Source organism: Betta splendens, chromosome 3 (assembly GCF_900634795.4).
Source record: "Betta splendens chromosome 3, fBetSpl5.4, whole genome shotgun sequence".
NCBI lineage: Eukaryota > Metazoa > Chordata > Actinopteri > Anabantiformes > Osphronemidae > Betta > Betta splendens.
In genome coordinates this window covers 10,800,066-10,821,851 of record NC_040883.2, presented here as the reverse complement: position 1 = coordinate 10,821,851, position 21,786 = coordinate 10,800,066, and the positions used below count along the sequence as shown (strand labels likewise).

General features: G+C 44.6%; 1 protein-coding gene across 6 annotated transcripts; it reads left to right on the top strand.

Moving 5' to 3' along the window:
* Positions 1–1,282: 1,282 nt before the first annotated feature.
* On the top strand, positions 1,283–21,366 carry ppip5k1a (diphosphoinositol pentakisphosphate kinase 1a). Of its 6 annotated transcripts, XM_029145408.3 has the most exons (33): positions 1,283–1,412; positions 1,797–1,939; positions 4,083–4,608; positions 4,907–5,102; positions 5,176–5,266; positions 5,369–5,454; positions 5,831–5,985; positions 6,099–6,200; positions 6,306–6,467; positions 6,548–6,669; positions 6,765–6,866; positions 7,052–7,138; positions 7,264–7,339; positions 7,453–7,562; positions 7,681–7,766; positions 7,845–7,970; positions 8,178–8,299; positions 8,469–8,651; positions 9,212–9,353; positions 9,681–9,904; positions 10,204–10,331; positions 10,411–10,525; positions 10,618–10,725; positions 10,925–11,053; positions 11,138–11,278; positions 11,545–11,638; positions 12,543–12,668; positions 13,994–14,056; positions 16,108–16,167; positions 16,816–16,995; positions 18,432–18,569; positions 18,663–18,776; positions 19,032–21,366. In XM_029145408.3, the coding sequence occupies exons 3-33, from the start codon at positions 4,465–4,467 to the stop codon at positions 19,634–19,636; spliced, it is 4,317 nt and encodes a 1,438-aa protein (XP_029001241.1). In that variant the 5' UTR covers positions 1,283–1,412; positions 1,797–1,939; positions 4,083–4,464; the 3' UTR covers positions 19,637–21,366. The 6 variants fall into 6 exon arrangements, with proteins under 6 accessions (XP_029001241.1, XP_055363451.1, XP_040926080.1 ...); XM_055507476.1 differs by lacking the exon at positions 13,994–14,056; XM_041070146.2 differs by lacking the exon at positions 16,108–16,167.
* Positions 21,367–21,786: the final 420 nt, after the last annotated feature.

Here is a 21,786-nt window from a genome sequence, read left to right as displayed (position 1 = left end):
CTTAAATCAAGGTGTTTCAGCTGCTGCAATAAGTAGAATTAGGTTTTGTTTAGTAGGATGCATGTGTACATAAAGTTGTAGAGATAGAATAAACCATAGGCCACAAATAAGGTGTTTAGAGTGAAGTGTTCATGGGCTCTGACTGAAGCCTGACTCCATATGTGACTTGGTTCAATCTGGTGCTCAATTATATTTTAGAGTAGACTAAATCACCAGCTTTAATTAATTATAAAAGATTGGTGCTGTATGAGAATCTGAAATGCTCATTCACATAGAAACTACATTTCCACATGACGATGCTTATTCTTTGAGCAGCTCGGGTCTCATCCAAAGTTCCAGCAAATACTGCAGCTGGAACCCGAGAAAGGACCGGATCAACCAGCAGCAGCAGAAGAACGTCAAGCCTGGAAGTTCATTCATAACGAGGCTCCTTGTCCAGGTCTGACCTGCTGCTGTAAGTCACGGAGAGGGTGACACCCCTGACGCTGGCAAATGGAAGCCATATGAGGCTGATGGGCAGCAGGGAGCACCTCACAGTGGGCCTTTGTGACAGGCGTGATGGAGAAGCCTGAGATCATTTAGACACGTTTGATCCGACAACAGCTGCCTCTTTACCTCATACCTCATTCTTTAAAAAGAATGGTAAAAAAAGGACATTTATTTTGATGGTGGAAATATTTGTGCACGCCTCCCTGTTATTCACATTGCACAAGAACTTTGTTTGCGCTTTTGCAATGAGCAGTGCCACTGGTCAAACAGGCTTCGATCTGCACAGGGAGGCTGGCAGACACGCTGACGTCAGTGTTGGCCCTGACAGCAGACCTGGCAGATGGTGGCCCGCTAGCATGAGGCGTCTCCACTGCATCAGGGCAGGGTCACCTTTAAAAATATGCTCTGTAATCCACTACCTCCAGCACACACCAAAAATTTATGAAATGCCCACAGAGGAGAATGTATTGCAGGCCATGTACAGGGATGAGCATAATATCTACAACAATTGTCTCCTTAGGGTTAAAAAGTGGCAGCAATAGAATGTGAGAAGCAAATCCATACTTCCCACAAAAACATTGCAAAAAATACTTCAAGCATCCATCATGTACAGATACAGCAGCATCTCAGATACTCAGCATCAATGCTTTGCCTGTCACCATTTGTAAATGAACGCTAGAGGGCGACAACGCGCCTCGCCTTTCTGGCATTTAGTTTTTGCTGTGCTTGGGAGAACTCTCTGGTCATTGGCTCATATGCCCTTGGGACGCCGCCTCCTCCAACCGTTCTTCTTTTCTATTGGTTACTCTTGGCGTCGATCAGATGGACTTTTTATGCATACAGCTAAGATTGGTTTCATATGCAAACTGTCAAGAGCGAAGGAATCGAGATGATGGCTACGCTGAGAGGTGTTCTGCTTCATTGTAAGTCCTGCATGTTATCGCCTTCAGTTGGTAACGGGTGTTTCGTCCACATCCCTCTAGTCTCGAGCGTTATGATTAAAAGCCGCATGGGTTTCTGGCGTTGGTTTCAAAGGCAGACAAAATGGCCCTGGACGACTTGTTTACATTGCAGAATCCGCCGGGGCTACGCTACCAGTTAGCCGCATGCTAACTGCAGCTAACACTAAATCTGTTTTACGCTTGAAATGACGTCAGCAAACGGCAGGCTCTTTGTCAAATAATTTGAACTCGATCAACTGTCGACATTGTTCATCTTTGTGCACAATTTAATAAATTCATTACTGTACGTGTCGTTTCCATATATTTGCGTTGCAGTGGCTCTTAACGGTCATGAACTTGTTGCAGGGATGTAGCAGCAGACGAAGGTTCACGGTCCGTGGCGGACGCTGGTCCTGGTCCTGGTCCTGGTGCGTGATTCACAGCTGAACCTGTCAGACCTGTCAAGTGCAGATACCCTGACGCTATAGCGTTGATGTTTGGAAGAGCTGGTATGTTCAGATTCAAGGGTGTAATTATGTTGCTATAGGTGATTGGGCTTTTAAGTACCTCAGAAGTGAAATATCCAGTTTATCTGCAATGTATGAGAAAGATCAGGAAGCAGTGCATTGCATCCAGTGCATTGTAATTTTCTAAAAAATATGTTATACGTTAATGGGTATTAACCAAATAACTGTCAGCTGTAGGGATCTATTAATATGTAATTATCGAAAAGCTTTTTTTTACAAGGAAATGTAAACTGGAAGGAGTCATATTCTAGCAGAAAATCCTTTGTCATTCTCTTTAGACAGAGTCAGCCTGAAAATCCTTTCATCAGCCTTTTTTAGATGTAAACTGTGCATTAAACTAATGCTGACACATACAAGTGTTGCAATTCTGCTTAGGTGGCATAAAACATTTGAAACCTGAGCTTACCAGTAAACTCTAAGGAAGTTTGTGACACTTTTGGCTCCACTCTTCCTGGAGTCATATGAATCTGCCCTGAGTTATCTGTTTTAATGAGGACTAGAGGTGGAAGTCTGTTAAGCAATAAACAGAAACAAAATGAGGGCAAGAGCCACTTTAGAAAATAGGGGTGAAACATGGCAGCAATGATGGGGCTGAGTTTAGGTCAAAAGAGAAGAGGGAGCTTCGCCAGTTTCGTACGTATAAGCAGTTTTGCTTTTGTCTCTGTTGAACTTCAGTAAAGTTCTACCTGTAAACTTTATTATTCAGGATTTAGAATTGATGCCAATAATGCGAAGCTGAATTCCTTTACTTAACTTTAGATGCAACAGTTAAAAGATCCTAATTAATTGAAAAACAGCAGATAATTAATCTGATAAGTTTTAAATGTGCAGTTTAAACTACAGTTAAAGTCTATTTATCTAAGATTTTCTGCAGTTTACATTCTGAGGACAGCTGTGCATCATGTGGAAGTGTGGAATGTAAACTGCACCCTGGGTCACCCAAAGCTTAAAAACTCTAAAAAGAATAAAGAGGACATGATCACAGTTCTCAGCGGGAGCTCTGGCCCTGTTTGTATGCTTAGGACGCTCAAACATTAAGCCACATGGGAAGAGTTTTTTTTAAAACAGCCTAGTGCCAAAACTGAAGTAAGAATGAATGTGTACTGTATGCGTCTACCAGGCAAAAAATAACATAGTAAAAGAACGTGAATCCCTGCTTTCTCGTTTCCACTTCTTTAAGTACTGGTGCATTGAGGTCTGGTTCATTAGTACCAACAGAGTTTAAAATATCATACCCCTTATATATGCAGATCTTTTTTATATCAATGACAGTAAATATTGTCATTACATATATATTTTTATTTAGAAAGGCTAATGAATATTTTAGACAACACAGAAGCTCTATCATCATTTGGGAGCCAGCATAGTCACAGGTTGTTTGTTTGCAGTTGTAAGTAGTATTTAGCAGAGAACTCCATTTGACCTTGAAATAAACTTCCACATTCTGTTGACAGAAGTCTTTTTGTGTGTTGAGTTTCTCCCAAGAGCTCTTCTAAACAGGCCAGGCCTTGAGTGACTGTGCCTGATGGTGGTTTGCTCGTAGCGTGCCAGGGGGCCGTGTGGTTTGTCTACAGAAGGACATAATGTCCAGGCCCTGTCCTGTTTTCATGACTGGCTAATGTTTAGTGGTGAAGCAAACACAGATTACAGTTTATGCTGCTGGTTTCTGCTGCAACGTCAGGGTTAAATATGTAACAGTAGTAGTTGTACTTAAGCACACTGTCTTTTCTTTTACTGTAACATACTGACATGCTGTAGCTTGAAATAATGAGTCTGTGAATCACATCTTGTGTAAACCTCTAGAGTTTATGTAGGATGCGAATTTATGAATATATGCTGTTCATGTATTTATCTGTTATAAAAGTCTTCTTATAGAAGTCGTCTACACCTCATGTTTGGACCATCAACAAACAGTTCACTGCTTCAGACTCAATGTTACTAACACGCAACATAAAATCAGTGACCTCAGTGTTTCACTTGATTTCAGAGTTGTTACACCCTTGTCTTTACTGTCTAAAATGTGTGATTACTGACAACAGTTCTGCTCTTTGGCAAAATACACCTAACACCAAATAATTTCCTTCCAAAACAGTAAAATGTTTTTACCTGTTTGTTTGTGTTGTAGGACTTTATTTCTTGCTTCCAAATGGAGGACAGGACTGTCATCAGATAATTGGAACGTCAGCTTCCACGTTAACCAGTTGAGAGACACAAAAGACCAGCCAGTTATTTGAGATGTGAATTTGTTAAATGAAGAATGAGAAACACGAGCACTGACGTCACTCCGGAGGACTGACCGGCATCGGCCTTTAGCACACAGTGTACCGTCATCCAGGCTCATTTCTCTGGTTGTCACGCACCTTTATCTATTGGCTCTACTGCCGTCCAGGCAAGGTGGACCCATCCCTCCACCCAGGCCTTGTGCCCTCCCGTCCGCAGCCCGCTCTGGCGGTGTGTTGGTGTACGATGGCGTGGTGGGACGCTGAGGGCTGCCGCGGGGGACTGTGATGTCAGAACCCAACAGCCCGGGTGAGAGCCGGCGTGGCGCTCCCAGATTCTTCGTGGGCTGCGAGGACGATGAGAGCGAGGTCCCGGAGGACAGCATGAGGACCGACATGGAGCTGTATGAGGACGACGAAGACGCAGACTCGGTGGGCAGTTTACTCAAACATAGAATCTTTTAATTCGGAAAGATTCATAATCCACTTGTGTGTGATGAGTGTTGGATTAAAAGACTTTTGCATGCACTTTAACAACTGAATGACAATCTGCACCTGCACCCAGTTTTAACCTTACCTTATCTGGAATGGCCTTAAACACAAGGATGGATCGCTACATGCAAACATCTTTCCTTCCATCATGCTGTTTAGTTTGTTAGTCTGTTAGTCTGCTTTTGTTTTTTGTTTGTTACATGTCCTAACCCGTACATGTCCTCTGGCCTGTGTTTAGCCCCCGGAGCAACAGATTGTGGTGGGGATCTGTTGCATGATGAAGAAGTCCAAGTCCAAGCCAATGACTCAGATCCTGGAGAGGCTGTGTAGATTTGAATACATCACTGTGGTCATCTTCCCAGAGGACGTCATCCTCAACGAGCCCGTGGACAAATGGCCTCTCTGTGACTGCCTCATCTCGTTCCACTCCAAAGGTACAACAACCACACTCAACTGTATTCTGCCTGTTTTCCTAGAGCTTCATTCATTTGGTTGTTTTTCAACTAGGCTTCCCTCTGGACAAGGCCGTAAGCTATGCCAAACTGAGAAACCCCCTTCTCATCAATGACCTAAACATGCAGTACTACATCCAGGACAGGTACTCAATAAAGGACAACAAACAAACCGATGCACGCAGAGTCAGTGCATGTCAAACAAAAACTGAAACACTTTGTATTGTTTGTATTATTTGTATTTACAGGAGAGAGGTGTACCGCATCCTGCAGGAGGAAGGGATTGATCTGCCGCGCTATGCTGTGCTCAACCGTGATCCAGATAAACCAGATCGTCAGTCTGCTGTTTTATAATCTATTTTTTGCAGTTTAATACAGGAAAGATGGAAAAAATAATGGTAAAAAGCTCTGAGAGAAGGGCCCTGTTCGTTCTGCTTTGCTTTTATTTCAGCTAGTGGATAAAGATAGTTTTGAATGTGAAGCAGTCACAAGTGTTCCATACTTGAGCCCTGACATAATGGGTCTGGCATTCAAATGCTTTGGACTTAGTGATGCAGTCAGTGTCTCATGCGCCCTTGGTAATGACAGCTTTTAAAACCACTTATGAACATCTCAAGACTCAGAAGTAGCAGAAGTAAACACCAAGGGCTCAAGTATGTGTGTGCGTGTGTCAGTAAATGATTCTTTATCTTTGCGTCTGTGTGTGTCAGAGTGTAACCTGGTGGAAGGAGAGGACCACGTCGAAGTGAATGGGGAAATCTTCCAAAAGCCTTTTGTTGAGAAGCCCGTGTGTGCAGAGGACCATAATGTCTACATCTACTACCCCACCTCTGCTGGTGGTGGCAGCCAGCGCCTCTTCAGAAAGGTCCTTCCTTCGTCAGCGCAGCTTGTTTTTCCTGTCTTTAAACCCGATTGTTTAGCTTCTTCCGATTGTCTTGCTTCAATGACTTTTCGCTCAGTCAGCTCTGATTTGTGTAGATCGGGAGCAGGAGCAGCGTTTACTCACCGGAAAGCAGTGTGAGGAAGACGGGCTCATACATCTATGAAGAGTTCATGCCAACAGATGGTACTGACGTTAAGGTAAGGTGTTAAGTGTTTTCACTATCACCCTTCGATTTATGCTGCCAGTTATATAAAGGTGTGAAGGACAATAAAATAATTGGTAATTAACGTTTGTTTTCTCAGGTGTACACTGTGGGTCCAGACTATGCTCATGCGGAAGCGCGTAAGTCCCCTGCTCTGGACGGTAAGGTAGAGAGGGACAGCGAGGGCAAGGAGGTGCGCTACCCCGTCATGCTCTCAGCCATGGAGAAGCTGGTGGCCCGCAAAGTCTGCCTGGCGTTCAAGGTACGTTCAGTGTGCTGCAGTTGGGTTTGTCCGTCGTTCCCTGACCCGGTGCCTATCAGCATGTTCTCCTCTCGCTTCAGCAAACGGTTTGTGGCTTTGATCTTCTCCGAGCCAACGGACACTCCTATGTTTGCGATGTCAATGGTTTCAGTTTTGTAAAAAACTCAATGAAGTACTACGACGATTGTGCCAAGATCCTCGGGTACGTCGCTGCTTTTTGTTATTCTGATTAACAACTTCATGACCTTCCTTTGTCTGATCAAAGTAAGACTCATTCTAAGCCTAATGGGTTTCCAGGAACATTGTGATGCGTGAGCTGGCTCCCCAGTTTCAGATTCCTTGGTCCATCCCGACTGAGGCAGAGGACATCCCCATTGTTCCCACCACTTCAGGGACCATGTGAGTTTACCAGCCATCAATCAATTAATACAGGCAAAATTGTCTTTTTTTGTACCTTGTTAAAGTTTCTGATTCTTGTAGTTACTAGATGATTATTATTATCATCTTACACAAACCACTGTTGGGGCAGAGTAAAGTCTTTAAAGGCTTGATATTCCTGATGTGAACCTACATGTACTGTTTAGGATGGAACTACGATGTGTTATTGCTGTCATCCGTCATGGCGACCGAACGCCCAAACAGAAGATGAAGATGGAAGTTCGCAACCCCATGTGAGTTGTCTCTGTGACATTGTCTTTCTTTTCCTTTACTAACAAAACTAATTTTCTTTTTTTTTTCTTTTTAAAAAAAAAAAACAACTAATTTTCCAATCTGCCTTTGATTTTTCTTTTTTCAGGTTCTTTGATCTATTTGAAAAATATGGAGGATACAAAACTGGGAAACTAAAACTGAAGAAACCAAAACAACTGCAGGTTAAATTGTTTTTGGCTGTTAAATTACCTCCCAAACTCACGCCGCATGTGATCAGCACTGGGTGAACATCTGCGAACTGTCTGACAGCTTGTTTCTCTCTGAAACTCGCCAGGAGGTGCTGGACATCACACGGCAGTTGTTAGCAGAACTGGGACAGCACAATGACTGTGAGATCGAAGAGAAGAAGTCCAAACTGGAGCAGTTAAAGACCGTTTTAGAAATGTGTGTAGCAACTGAACTGGGTCAATTTATTATTCATTGCTCCCTCAACTTTTATCCAACTCAAAAATTTCTGGTCATGGTTCAAACTATACCTTCTTTTCTCCTTGTATTTTTTTAGGTATGGTCACTTTTCGGGGATCAACAGAAAAGTACAACTTACGTACCTGCCCCATGGGCAGCCCAAAACCTCTAGTGAGGAAGAAGGTAGGACGATATGACGAGCAATGTCGCGGTGGAGGTTCTGTAGTGGCTTGACTGTTGTCCTACTGTCCTGTTGCTCAGACACACGGAAAGAAGGCCCTTCTTTGCTGCTGGTGCTGAAGTGGGGAGGGGAGCTGACGCCGGCTGGCAGAGTACAGGCTGAGGAGCTGGGAAGAGCCTTCCGCTGTATGTACCCAGGAGGACAAGGTGAGGCACGAACACAGCAGAGATGCTGGAAAATGCTGTGTTCTTAGCTGCTTATTCGGCTGGAAATGGAAATGAAAGATCTTTTATTCTGTGAAAGGTTCGGTTGGTGCAAGAACAACAAAAGCAGAGACAGCAAGATTAAGCTTCAGTAATACGAGGATCTGAGCTGCTAGGGGTTGTTGACCATGATCATCTCTGTCCTTGCAGGAGACTATGCTGGGTTTCCAGGTTGTGGGTTACTGCGGTTACACAGCACTTACAGACATGACCTAAAGATATATGCATCTGATGAGGGCAGGGTGCAGATGACCGCCGCAGCCTTCGCAAAGGTATTTGGAGGTTTCCAGACACCAGTGTCTTATGTTGGAAGGCCAGTAGCAGAAGATCCATTTGACCTATTAAGCTTCTTTAGATTACAAACAGTAATGTAAGTTTTAAAATTGTGCTATTATCACTGTCACAGATTATAAATTGATATTTTTTTGTGTCTCTTGAAAGGGTTTGTTGGCTCTGGAGGGAGAGCTAACGCCCATCCTGGTGCAGATGGTGAAAAGTGCCAACATGAACGGGTTACTGGACAGTGACAGCGACTCTCTGAGCAGCTGTCAGCATCGCGTTAAGGCCAGACTCCATGAGATTCTGCAGAAGGACAGGGACTTCATCGAGGAGGACTTTGATAGGGTGACTGGCTAAATGTGTTTACAGCATGTCTCCTCTAAGATACTGTCGCAGTCTCCTGCATGAGAACGCAGTGAAAGAAGGAAACGGTAAACAGCAGTAGGGAGTAAACATGTGAGCACCTTCTGTGCAGCAGGTGGTTTTGACTCGACATGAACTATAACATGGGCATGATATAACTAATATCCACCTACAGTAAATGTGCTCATCATCCTACAAAAGCTTCTCTCAGACACAATTACTGTGAATTATTACAAAAAATATAGGGTTAAAGGAGGGGATACTAACATGCACAATACTGTAATTGCTAGATTCAGCAAATTGTAGATCGTAATACCTGTACAGTACATACACAGGTGGTTACTCTTCAGTCTGGGGCCCTAATTGTCTGTGGCTTACTGTACCTCCTTTCATCACGCAGATGAACAAGCAGACGCTTGATGACTTGGCGTGGTGAAAGCAGGAAGGATTGTAGTTCTGTGTGGATTAAATAAAGTTCTTTAAATTGTGGGGCTTCTCAGGGCTTTTGTTCTACTTTTAATCTTTGACCTCTTGTTTCACAGCTGGCCCCAACCTGCAGCACCTCTTTGGTGAGTTCAATGAAAATAGTACAGAATCCTGTCGCCATATGTGACCAGGTGTACGCCCTCATCCAGAGCCTCACATCCCAGATTCGCACAAGAATGGAGGACCCCAAATCTGCAGGTGAGCAGACCTCATATTTGGAGCTTTAACAATGAGTTATAGAAATAAAACGCAGACGTCAGCATGCTTTTATTGATGTGACCACAGGAGCAGAGATGTTTCACTTTTAATTGGGGCCTGATCATGACCAGTGGATTTATTAAGCACTAACCATGTTAGTGTGTTCTTATTAGCATTTAGCTTGAAGCAGCACAGTATCTACGCACTAAACCCCTAGCGTGGCTGTAAACTCAATACCAATCTGTTTCAAATGATTTTTACTTGCTTCTGATTGCTATAAAAATGATTTCCTCAAACTGTTTTCTTCACTTTCCCTAAAATCCGCAGATTTGCAGTTGTATCACAGTGAGTCACTGGAGCTCATGCTGCAGCGCTGGTCCAAACTTGAGAGGGACTTTCGCATGAAGAATGGACGCTATGACATTAGTAAAATCCCGGATATTTATGACTGCGTCAAATACGATGTTATTCATAACTCTACTCTGGGCCTGGAGGACACACTGGAGCTGTTCAGGCTGTCTAGAGCCCTGGCTGACATAGTCATCCCACAGGTAGGAAGGAAGAGGCCAAGCTATAGCCTACCTCTAAGAAACTTCTTTAGATAATTTCTTTTTGATTTGTTTTTTTAGGTTTAACTCTATATATTTTTTTTAATTTAAGCAATCATTTTAAATACGTCATGAAGCTCCGCACAGAAGTTATGTTAATGTAATCTAGCATTTAATGTCTCTAGCTTGTTGCAAAGTCCCTCAGAGTGAAAAAACTAACTTGATTGCTTTAAAGTGCAACACAAGGCTAATCATTTATATTGAATGTGTGACATTTCTGATCAATCTCTGTGCTTTTCCAGGAATACGGTATAAGTAAAGTGGAGAAACTGGACATAGCCTATGCCTACTGTCTCCCACTGGTCAGGAAGATTCAGCTTGACCTGCAGAGGACGCATGAGGACGAATCTGTCAACAAACTGCATCCTCTGTAAGTCTGGTTAAGTGTCTCTTGAGGAGGCTCTTTAGGATGGACAGTGTTGGCTCATTGTGATAGTGCTTGTCTGCAGGTACTCTCGGGGGGTGCTGTCACCTGGGCGCCATGTTCGGACACGCTTATACTTCACCAGTGAAAGTCATGTCCACTCCCTGCTCAGCATTTTCCGCTACGGAGGCTTGCTCGATGTACGTTGCCACACAATCTCACGTAAGCATCCGAGAGTTCAAATCTGCAAAACATAAGGGACCGAGCGCTTGTGTCTGTGTGAATACAACAGGAGGAGAAGGACCAGCAGTGGAAGCGTGCCATGGATTACCTGAGTGCTGTTTCTGAACTCAACTACATGACCCAGATTGTGATTATGCTGTATGAAGACAACAATAAGGTCAGTTTATGTTACAGTCACATTTCATTCATGACCTTCGGTTATCATTGTAGGACATGTCTGAACTTTTACTGGAAGGAAGATCTATTCATGCACAAGCTTGAGGTTATGCTTTGTATAGAATCTGAAGAAATAACTACAAACAGAAGAAATGTGCTGGATTAGGCTAAACAATGACGTCTCCATTGGCTTTTTGTAGGACCTCGCCTCTGAGGAACGTTTCCATGTCGAGCTTCATTTCAGCCCTGGGGTCAAAGGTGTGGAGGAGGAGGAGAACGCGCCAACTGGCTTTGGCTTTAGGCCTGCTTCTGCGGAGGTTGCGCGACAGGTGCTGTAAAATCCAAATATTTCCGCTCACATTGTCCTTCTGCGCTTCATGCACTAGATGTGATGAAATCTGTGTGTGGTTTAGAATGGCCAGAAGCAGCCCGACCCCGGCAGCCTGGAGGATCTCACCCGGGATGAGACAGACCGCGCTGTCCCACTGTCTGAGCCAATCACCATTCAGAGGAGGTCGCCGCTCATACGCAACCATAAGACTGGATCAATGGAGGTGAGAGACTGATGAACGCTCCAGGGGTAACAGCTGACCTGTGCCAGACTTGTGTTTATGTAATAAACGTCAGTGTTTGCATGCAGCTACAGTAAAGCACAATCATAAAATATCAGTGGTGAACCTCCACATATTTAGTGCATTTGTTAAGTTGCTTATATAACCTTGTCTGCAGTTTTGTTCTGTTTTCTTTACTTGGTTGAGACCACACACAGAAGAGCTTCTGTTTGCCCCTGACTGAGGCTGGTGTTGGTGTTTTCTACCAGGTCCTGTCGGAGACATCTTCATCCAAAGTTGGCAGTTACCGGCTCTTCTCATTCTGCTCACGTCAATCCCCTGAAATGAAACAAAGTGGATTAGGTAGGTGTTTTAGTAGTCGGTGTTTCCATGGCAACCCTCTATATAGATGACTGTGTGAAAGGACTGAGTGGGAGGGATGTGTGCAGGTTCTATTATATGACTTTTGATCGGGCATGATGGTATTAATGCACAGTCCTGTTGCCGTTGTTATGCAGTCAGCTGCAAATACATATTGCTTCTTCATAAGAACAGCTGTGTGCAAATACTGTGCTTGACAGCTAAGACAATTGTTTTTTCTAATGTAACTACAGTATTAAATGGTGTTTCACAAGGTATAAACCAATAGTATGATTTCTCTGTTCATGTGAGATAAGTGTGATAACAATCATCAAACCAGGGCTTTAGACTCTATGCCGGCCTTAAACTGTGCAGGTCTGTTCAGATAAACATTTTTCCATGGCAATAAGCCTCAGCTGCTTCTGGGCCTGATGAACTGACTAAAGTGTCACTCACACACGTATCAACACACACTGAAACCCATGAAAGTGGGTGCGTGCATGCGTGCATGTGCGCGTGTGAACTACGTTAACATAACAGATTCTTTAAGTATCAGCTGTTGGTGTCAGTTACAGGACAGCGACCTAATTAAGCCTTGCAGGAAGAAAGCAATCCAGTCTCCAAGGCAGATTTTATTTTATTTCGTTGAGTTCTCTCATGTATTTATAACACGTTATTATAAACTAATACAGCACAATTAATACAGGACTTCTGGGTTCAGGTGGATTTTTCATTTTAGCCCCTGAACCCGACGCAATGGAGTGTGTAAAGATGAGACGTACAGAGCTGCATGCTCCTCTCTGGACCTTTCTGCCTGTCTCTGTTTCTCCTCTCTTTCTGTTTTGCTCTGTTCTTTGAATAACGGCATGTTATGTGGTGGAGACTAACCCCCCGACCCCCCTCGCAGGCTCTCAGTGCGCCGGGCTCTTCAGCACCACTGTCCTAGGTGGGTCTTCTAGTGCACCTAACCTGCAGGACTACGCACGCGCACATCGCAAAAAATTCTCCACCGGCAGTCTGTCCTACAAAGACGGTACGTGTTGAGACAGCGCTCCTTCATAAGTCTGCACAGGGCAACAGCAGATCAGTCTTACACGTCTCAGGCCTAGGTGACATGAGGAAACTGGGCTCTTCTACACATTAGCCAAAAATGAGAACAGCTTAGAAAGTAAATTTTGTAAACGTACATGCATATGTATTATAGCATTATTTCCTGTAGTTCCGATATTTCTAGCCTCCATGTTCATATAGTCACCAAACCACTGGGATATACCATGATTTCTTTCCTCCACATCACTTTGAGTCAGATTGGAGCATTTGTTTTTAGCAGCTTGTTAAACCCGCTGCCTCAGGCGTCTTTGCTGGTCTGAGATGTTAGTGAAATCTTGATGTGTAACTTTGCACCAAACTACATGATGGTACTGTCGTTTGTGAAGCTACTGCGTGTATGAAGCAGCTGTTCATCAGTCTGTGTCATGACGAGTTCTTATGTTCAAAGTCATAATGTTTCCATTCATTTTTTGTTGTTTTTTTTGTTTTTTATCTTTGCATCAGTTCATGGCTGCACTGACTTCCTCTTATAACCTGTTCAGTGTCAAGTCCTCCCATTTGTACTTGAAGTATAAAGTCTGTTCTCTGAAGGTCAGCGTAGTTGTAAATTCGGGATAAATTAGATGTTGTTTTAACATCCTTTAGGTTTAAGGCCAAATGTTGTGGGTAGCAGACGTTGCCCAGTGACTTCAGGTCTGATTTCATGCTTGGCTGTTCCTGATATTATTACATGTTGTGGTGTTGTCCAGTAGATGTCAGTGTGATATCACACAGACATTCTCCCTCACACATTCCATCCTTTTGGTCGAAGCTTTGCTGTTGGTCTTTGTCATCCATCTTGTTACACCTCATCTTCAGGTCTGTAAGGAAACGTTCGAGTCTCGGCCTTAACTGAGTGTCAGTGCATGCTCCTCCATGAGTGTAGAGCTTCTCCTCTCGCGGGGTTGTAGTCCAGTTCGTCATGAGCCCAGCAGACAGGGCGGCTGGCTTTCGTTTACTTACTTTCGTTTACTTTTTAGTGGGAAAACTGTAAATCAAATCAGCAAAATCATCGCAAATCAGCCTGAATATCTTGGTTTTGGTTTTCACACTGGCTCATTTTAACATGATTTCATCTCATTCATGTGTCGCCGTCATGCATCGTCCAACATTAAACCTCCAACAGTGACTTGACTCAGGCTTTAGTTTTGGTACTTGAACTTTGCCACTTCTGCGACCGCATTAGAAAGAACAGGGAAATGATCAAGCATGATATACATGTTACTGTGGCTCATAGTAACACTAGTAAATTTTTTTTTATTTCCTCAGAGTTGTTGTCTATGCCGGCAGTAAAACGATTTTCTGTGTCGTTTGCAAAGCATCCGACTAATGGTACGTCTGCTTCTTTCAAGTATTTTTCCAAATCACCTCCCTTTGTCTTGCATGTCTTCAAACATTTTTTTACTTTGGGTTTTTCCACATGGCCCTCCAGCATTCTAGTTATTTTTTTCTAATGATTTTAACCTTTTGTTTATCCATATGCTTTGGACTCTTTGAACACTACCTGACATCCTCTTTTCAATCAGGGTTCCCACTAAATTTGTAATCTCGAATTTTCAAACAAGGAATGTCAGCAGTTTAGTGCATCACAAAATATAGTTTTTCACGCTTTAATAATACCAGATATTAGCAGGGCTAAAAGGCAGCCAGGCGGAGAGTGGTGAAGATGGTCATCCAGGTGAGGTTGTCTGGAAGTCATGGCATCTGGTCGAACGTAGCTCAACCTGGGAACGCATCTTTAGCCTTACAGTACATGTAAAAATTAATATCTCCTTTTTTCCTTCTTTGCCGCGACTCAACCTTGAGCTCTAACTACAGCTCCTGTTAACATGGACTTTGACTTACTGAGTTGGCTCGTTTTCTCAGCCGGGACACCATGACTAAAACAGCATCCGGGGAAGACGATGGTATTGGGTCTTTTTTCCATGAACCAGAGTAGCACCATGAACTATTAAAAGCACTGTGGTGACTAAGCGTGTCACATACAGTGTAGCAACAGCAAGCAAACCTAAATGATGTAATAACAGTTTATAGCTGTGTGGGGTCCTAAACTTTACCTTCTAAAGTGCATTGCTGTACAGTAACATTTATGAATTGACCCCATATAAATGAACCCAATTGTATTGAATCATTTACATCTTATATGAATAAGAAATATATCAGTGAATTATATAATGCCCTGAAATCAACCGGTCCATCAGCATTGGTGGTGAAGCTTTGCTGGTGTGTTGTTTGGCAGCGTCATCAGGTCTGGATCCATGGATGTGTTTACGGGACCAGTGTGTCTCCAGATGCTGAATGACTGCTGTGACATTTTGTAATTATGGTCAATAGAGATGCTTATTTATTTGAGGACAGTCTTGAATAATGTCTAACATTTGGACGGTTTAGAAGTGAAGCAACTGATGCAGAAACGTTCAGCTCTTAGTTTGGGTCAAGCTGCTAATTTACCCGACATTACACCTCCAGTTCAGCTCAGTGATGACCAATAAACCAGCTTGATCCTCAGTTGTAACAGATGTTTTTCAAAGCCAGGCTAGGTCCGGATCTTCGGGGCCCGACAGGACTGTAGGCGGACTGTCCAGGGAAGCAACAGGGGCTGTGAGCGATCGCTGCAGACTGACTGCTGATCCCTTGTTCGGACGTAAAGCTTCATTTTAATGCCCACGTAGAGTCGCCTGGAGGACCCGAGCACTGAGCCCAGGGTGGGAACCCTGTTTAACATCCTGCATACGATTTGTAGTGGTCACCAGTAACTCAGTATTTAATTTCCAGTGGCGTATGTGTGTGTGCGTGCGTGTTCAGTAATTGCATAAAATACAAACCTGTTACCATTATTGTAGAGGATATTTGAGTTGAACTCATTGTTTTAACACCACTAGCCGCTAATACATGTTTAATTCTTCCCGTTTACACTGATTCACAGCTGCGTGAACCCAGCGTCAGTACAAACTGGGAGGAGTTAAAGCATCGCTCATCTCATCGGTCCGTTTTGTTCGACGTCACAAACACTCACATGCTGTTTCAGTGTTTTCATTGGTCACGTGTTAATTTTCAATGTGTTCATGAATCTGTGGCTCCAGAGGTGCAGTGACAGCTTCTGATGTCACCTGCATGGGCGTGTTCTTTATCTCTAGTATTGGTCCGTTGGAATTCCTTGAGTCTGGGTCAGCTTACTGGGCTGGATGGTCCTGCAATATGATATTTGCCTTTTGGTTGTCGTCAGAACTGGGAAACTAATGAAAAGGTTTGCTCCACATTCAGCAAGTGTTTTGTTTGCAGTGTGTATGCACACAAAACAACTTAGCTCATCACTACGTCTGAAGGTAGCTTCACATTCTACTAGTGTGTCTTACAGTACGTACTTGTATCATCCACCCCAGGGACTCAGGACGACACGTCCGCAGTAGCAGTGGCTCCGTCTCTGTGGTGCACTGCAGCAGGTACGATGGCCCTCGCTGACACAGCTTTGAGTTGACACCAAATGTCCAGCTGCAGTTTTGTGTAGCAGTGGTAGGACGGCGGCTCTTACCGTGGACACCACCTTTGTGTGTGCGTGTGAGTGCGTGTGGGTGCGTGTGTGTGCGTTTGTGTGCGTGTTCCTTTTGGAAGGTGCTAGGATGCTTCCTGTACACGTCCTGTGTTGTTCTTGCTCCTTTGTGGGTTTTCTTTAATTGAACCAAGGTCTCTTTTATAATAAGATTTGTTTAAGCTTACACAGAGATGCTACAAACGAGCAACATGGTGTCTTTTTATTTTCAGTGTTTTGCTCCAAGCTTTGCTGAAGTGCTTGATGATTTTATTGCAGATAAGTGCTTGAGATGATTTGCTGCTTTTTCTGGTCTTTGGCTGTTTGGCAGCCAGGACAAGCTGCTGGCTGCTTCTTTGGTTTCGAGCACCACCTTACATACACGCACCACACCTCTCCTCCATCCCTTCCCCTCTTACTCCCCTCTTATCTCCTGTCTGTATGGTACTTCAGTCCTTCTTTCTTCCTCCTTCCTCGCCTAAATCCTTTCGTTTCTTGTCTTTTGTGCTGCCCCTCCTCCTCCACTGCTCTGTCCTTCCTCGCTCTCCCTCTTCTTCCCCAGAGCCCCTGGAGGAGCATCATGTGGCCCAGTTGTTGAGCTGTTTCTCCACTGACCTAAGCCTGGGCCGCCACCTCTCTCTGGACAGTGCGCTGGCCCACCACCTCCACCAGTGCTCCTACCACCTTCGACTCTTCCGAAACTGGCTCATCTCCGGCCAGGACCCCCTAGAGTGCCTCTACGGTCAGCCTGTGGCCCCGCCCTCCATACCCCAGCCTCATGCTCTGTCCAGCCACTTCTCACGTTTCAGTTGGGACTGTGCTTGTTCTGTGGTCGACTCCCATGCTTTGCGTCTTGATGTTTCTGCATGCTTGCCTGTTTCTGTGGTTATGCAGATTGCAAGCTGGAGTGGTGTGAGCTGTTTGGGAACCTTGGGCCGTTTTGCAACTACTTCGCTTCCCCTTCACAATGGTGTCAGTAACTTCTCGGACATAAGCAGTTGGAAAATCATCATTTTGGAGCTAAAAATCTACACTTATTTTAAATTAAAACGTACTATTTTCTCATTTTCAGGTGGAAAACAAACACAAATATAACATTCAAAGGCCTTTATTTCCTCACTTTTTCTTCAGCCAGTGTTTCAGTTCCAGTCTCACATCTTTACCATTTCAGCGTGACTCAGGGACTGAGGCCACATGCTTAAACGGACACGATTCTTACTACTTTAGCTAATTTATACAGAAAAAGCTGTTTTGCGTTGAGACTGAAATGTGTCTGTGGATCAAAAGCTGCCATCGCCTGCTAGTGGAGTTCAGCTTCTTTGATCAGATTTCTCCTGTTCTAAATCAGGATGTTTTTCTTATTTTAGTAGCGTAAATACGGATGCACTCAGAAAGAGCTTTGGAATCTGTACTAAACTTTTTAGGTAAACATGCATTTGTAACCATCACTATACAGTGGAAGTAGAAAAACATGCTGTTTGTTTAAAGCATCACTTACTGTAAGACAGCACTCCCTCATCACTTCTGAAGAGACACACACATGGATCTTTCCTTCATGTCTCATTCTACCGTGTGCATTTGGAGTGGGCTGCTCTGTTGAATGCTAGCTGCCCTCCTACCTGACCTTAACCAGCATGGACCTCCTGCTTGTTTGCTGTTACTGCTGTGCAGGTGAAAACTGAACCATCCTGCGGAGGTTTGAAGCGGTGGAGGCAGGCTGTGGTTTGACGCTTTGTTTGTTACCCTGACGACTTCGGTGACGCGGCTGCAGTCTGGACGGCTTGGACCGCTTGGCGCTGCCGCTACGGCTCCAGCGTCTGTTCTTTGGGACTGACCAGAGAAGCGCCCGCTTCGTTTTTGAAACCTGCCTGCTTTTGTCACATTTGGGAGGCGTAGACTTGTTACCGTATAATTTGGTGTCTTGGCGTTCAGCATGGTTTTTTTGCAACTTGGCTGCCTGGAACAGAACAGATGCTGGCAGGACTTCACAGCCTGTTATGGGCTTATTCAGAACCAGGAGCAGGGTTTCAGAGTACCACGTTGTGGTGTAGTTCCGGGAGGCGTTGGTGCAGTAGTGTTTGGTGTCAGCTGAAGTGATTCTGCCTGCTCCTCTTCTGACCGCTCGGTGTGGCTGACGGCTGATGTGCCCGCGGGCGTCATGTTTCTCCTGTGCCGCAGGCTTCGAAGGCTGCTCCATGGTGCCGTCCATCTACCCTCTGGAAACGCTGCACAACTCGCTGTCACTGAAGCAGGTCAACGAGTTCCTCACGGGTGTGTGCGACAGCGCTGGGGACCCACACACAAGGACAACCCGAGGTCAGAACCCGACCCAAATCTCCTGCTGTTCTACATGATCTTTTCTAGCCTCGGTGCTTAACTCGACCTGTTCTTCTCCTTTTGTCCCTGCAGCTCTGTCAGCCATGTTTGACACACACAATCAGCCATCAGTGGACTCGTACATCCCCCAGAGAGTCCTCTCTTCCTCCATCTCGCTCAGATCTCGTTCTGACAGACCTCCTTGGTGTGAGTATCACAGCCGCTTCTCGTTCACGCCAAGATTTGACATTTCTAGGTTGGCCTTCCTCAGCTGTCTCTTTTTTAGATGTCTGGCAGATTATTTATGGAGCACAAGTCGTTTTTAGTGCCTGTTTTTAAATAAGCCCACCGTTTAGTCTGTTATTGCTGCCTGTCATATTCTCAGAATGTGTCCTGTGCATCATTTTACTTGCTGGTTACTTCCCGGTTCTGTATTTAGTGTGTTTTGCTTTGTCCCTGCAGACAGCAGCGGTCCATCCAGCACCGTGTCCAGTGCTGGGCCATCGTCTCCAACAACAGCTGACACTTCGCCTCGCTTCAGCTTCAGCGATAAGATCTCCCTGAGTCCTCAGAGCAGCGAGGAAACTCACTCCTGTCATAACATTTCCAGCCAGACGGCATCTGGCATCGGATCACAGGATCCATCCTGCCCTACACTTCCCAATCCTGCTGAAGTCCCTCTGACTCCAAAAAACTCTCCAGAGGATGACATTGACCACCAGCCAGATAATCTTGAACGCACGCAGGAAGAACTGGAGGTGGTTGCAGCAGCTGTGGATCCTCCTGCGTCTGATCCTTGCCTCTGGCCGCCTTGCTCTGGTTTAGCCGAGCTTGCGCTGGGTCGAATGGAGGGGTACTGTCTCCCCGGATCTCTGCCTGTGCTGCTGGAGCTCAGAGAGAGCAGCAGCGAGGCAGGATCCAGCTCCCAGACACCGCAGTCTCCTGAGGGGCCGGATGAGTTTTTTGACACCCAGGAGTCCATGGAGTTGTGGATGGACAGCCCAGAAAGTCCACCTGACCCAGAGACTCCACCCGAAGCAGGAACCACTCACACAGCAGATTCATAGACTGACCTACAAATCTGTCAGGAAGTACTGTAAAGTCCATAACCTTTCATGGTTAGCGTCATGATTATCATCGGTTATTGTCCTGAGCCAACCAGACCTTCCTCACTAGCTTGATGATGACCTATGGGCAGCTGGTTTTCATGTTAGGCTCTGTGTTTGTTGGTGTTTGCCTTGGGCATGGAACACACCCAAGGCCTGAGGTCACATCATCTATCCGTTACAAGGCCTCCTGACATGAAGCTAGTGCTCTGATTAGGCATCTTTTTACAGGATACTTGTTGCACAAGCCCAGTCCCTAAAGCTGCATTCACTGATGTTTAGCCATTGGGGACAGAAACTCCCTCTTTGGTCCACAGCACTGATGTGAAAGATTATCATCCCACTGACATGCTAATGTCTTCAGGATAAATATCTTTTTATTCTCTTTGTTTTGCTCTCTGCAAACTTGTATGAAATCTATTTGTTCCTTGAGCTGCTTGACATCAACTGTAGCTATTCTTTAAAAGTATCAAATTGACAAATTTGAGTCTTAACCATACACAAACTAAACTGCTCAGTGAGGGCTAAAAGCTGCAGATGGATGAGTACTTACAGTACCCATGCTTTAATTCAATAAGAAGTAAGGAGAGGCTGCATTTGCCCATCAGGCCACATGTAAACACCATTAATAACAAAGTGGAAATGGTTTTAGAATAATTAACAAGAGTCAAACACTGAATTGTCTTACTGACAGAAGTATTCAGACCCATTTTTAGTACTTTGCAGAAGCTGCTCTGGCACCAGATACAGATTCTCACATGTTTGTCCCATAATGCTGCCACTGCCGTTCTCTATCATGGCTGTTAGCGCGGTGATGCCAGGACACCGTCCGTTGTGTCCAAGGCCCAACACTGGCCTCATACTGAGCGCTCAACAGTTATTACATTGTCATTACGGGGTATTTACAGTAGACTCACTAGTTAATGTGGCAGCGTTATGCGAAAGGTTCTGTTTTCACATTTCATCCTTTTATTCATTCACCAGGTTCTGTGTTTTGCCCTCAGCTCCTCCTTCTACTCATCCATCACAGCTAGTTGACGGTTATCAGGGCGCCGAGGCAGCCACGCTTTATCATTGCTACGTGAGTCCAAGCTTTCCTGCAGGAAGTGACGGGGAACACGAGTAGTGACTCCTTCCTTTTACGCGTTGTCATGCCAGTAAATGTCCTGATTCTAAAACATCCTTGTTGCCAGTAAAACGTGTTGAGTCTCCAGATGAAACCATGTGTGCACTGCTTACCAAAGTCCATAAGACTCATAGGAGAGTTAATATAGTCAGTAAGACATATTAGAGAGAAAATGATATTTATTTTGAAACTGCATGAAAAGAAATGCCCGGTATTTTATTACCTACTCAGCAGATATTTATTGTACTATAGCCTTTGTGTACTTTTCATAAAATCAGCCTTTGACATGGAAAGACTGAAGCTAATGTCTGGTTTTATCACAGGAAAGACATTTTACATGGAGTGTGCTCATTGTGACAAGCAGTTATGTAGCAGGTGTGAATGGGGATGAGGGCTGCACACGACTGAGAGGTAATTCAGGTCAACACACTCAGGAGCGTTTCGTTACATTGCTCTGTACTGTAGAAGACTGACCTGTTGTCCTGTCTGTACAGAATAAACACATGGCACAAAGCAGGTTCTAACTAATAACTGTTTAAATAAAAAATGCATTTTCCCACCTAGACATGCAGAAGATCTACCTGGCTTCTCTCCAGTGTCTCTATTAGTTTTCCAAACCCCTGTAAAAATGTATTAAGTCCCAATTTTCTACATCTGGTGGAAATGTTGATGTGTTCAACAAACAAACTGAAACACACGAGTTTCAAGACACTTTTCACTTCTGTTACGTGTGACCTAGCTTCACAGCGATGAGGAAGATGCCTGGACATCATTGCAGCAAAACGAGGAGGAAGCGGAAAAGGACGGTGCTCGGCCACAAAGCGCTTCCCCACAAAGTACGACAAGTCATGTGAGTTTGCTTTTTCACAAAGCGAAGTGTATTGAAGGGGTCCAGGCCTGAAGCCAGTGCTTTTACTAGAGCTTGTGAGGAGAAGCCTCTTAGTGCCGTCTGTTTCACGCTGGTGTAGAAATATGCTTTTAGACG

Bases quoted from the DNA above. Each gene is read 5' to 3' on its own strand.
- ppip5k1a (XM_029145408.3), top strand. From the start codon at position 4,465: ATGTCAGAACCCAACAGCCCGGGTGAGAGCCGGCGTGGCGCTCCCAGA. The intron at 5,455-5,830 runs GTCAGTCTGCTG...TGTGTGTGTCAG, and splicing joins TGATCCAGATAAACCAGATC to AGTGTAACCTGGTGGAAGGA. The intron at 6,670-6,764 runs GTACGTCGCTGC...ATGGGTTTCCAG, and splicing joins GATTGTGCCAAGATCCTCGG to GAACATTGTGATGCGTGAGC.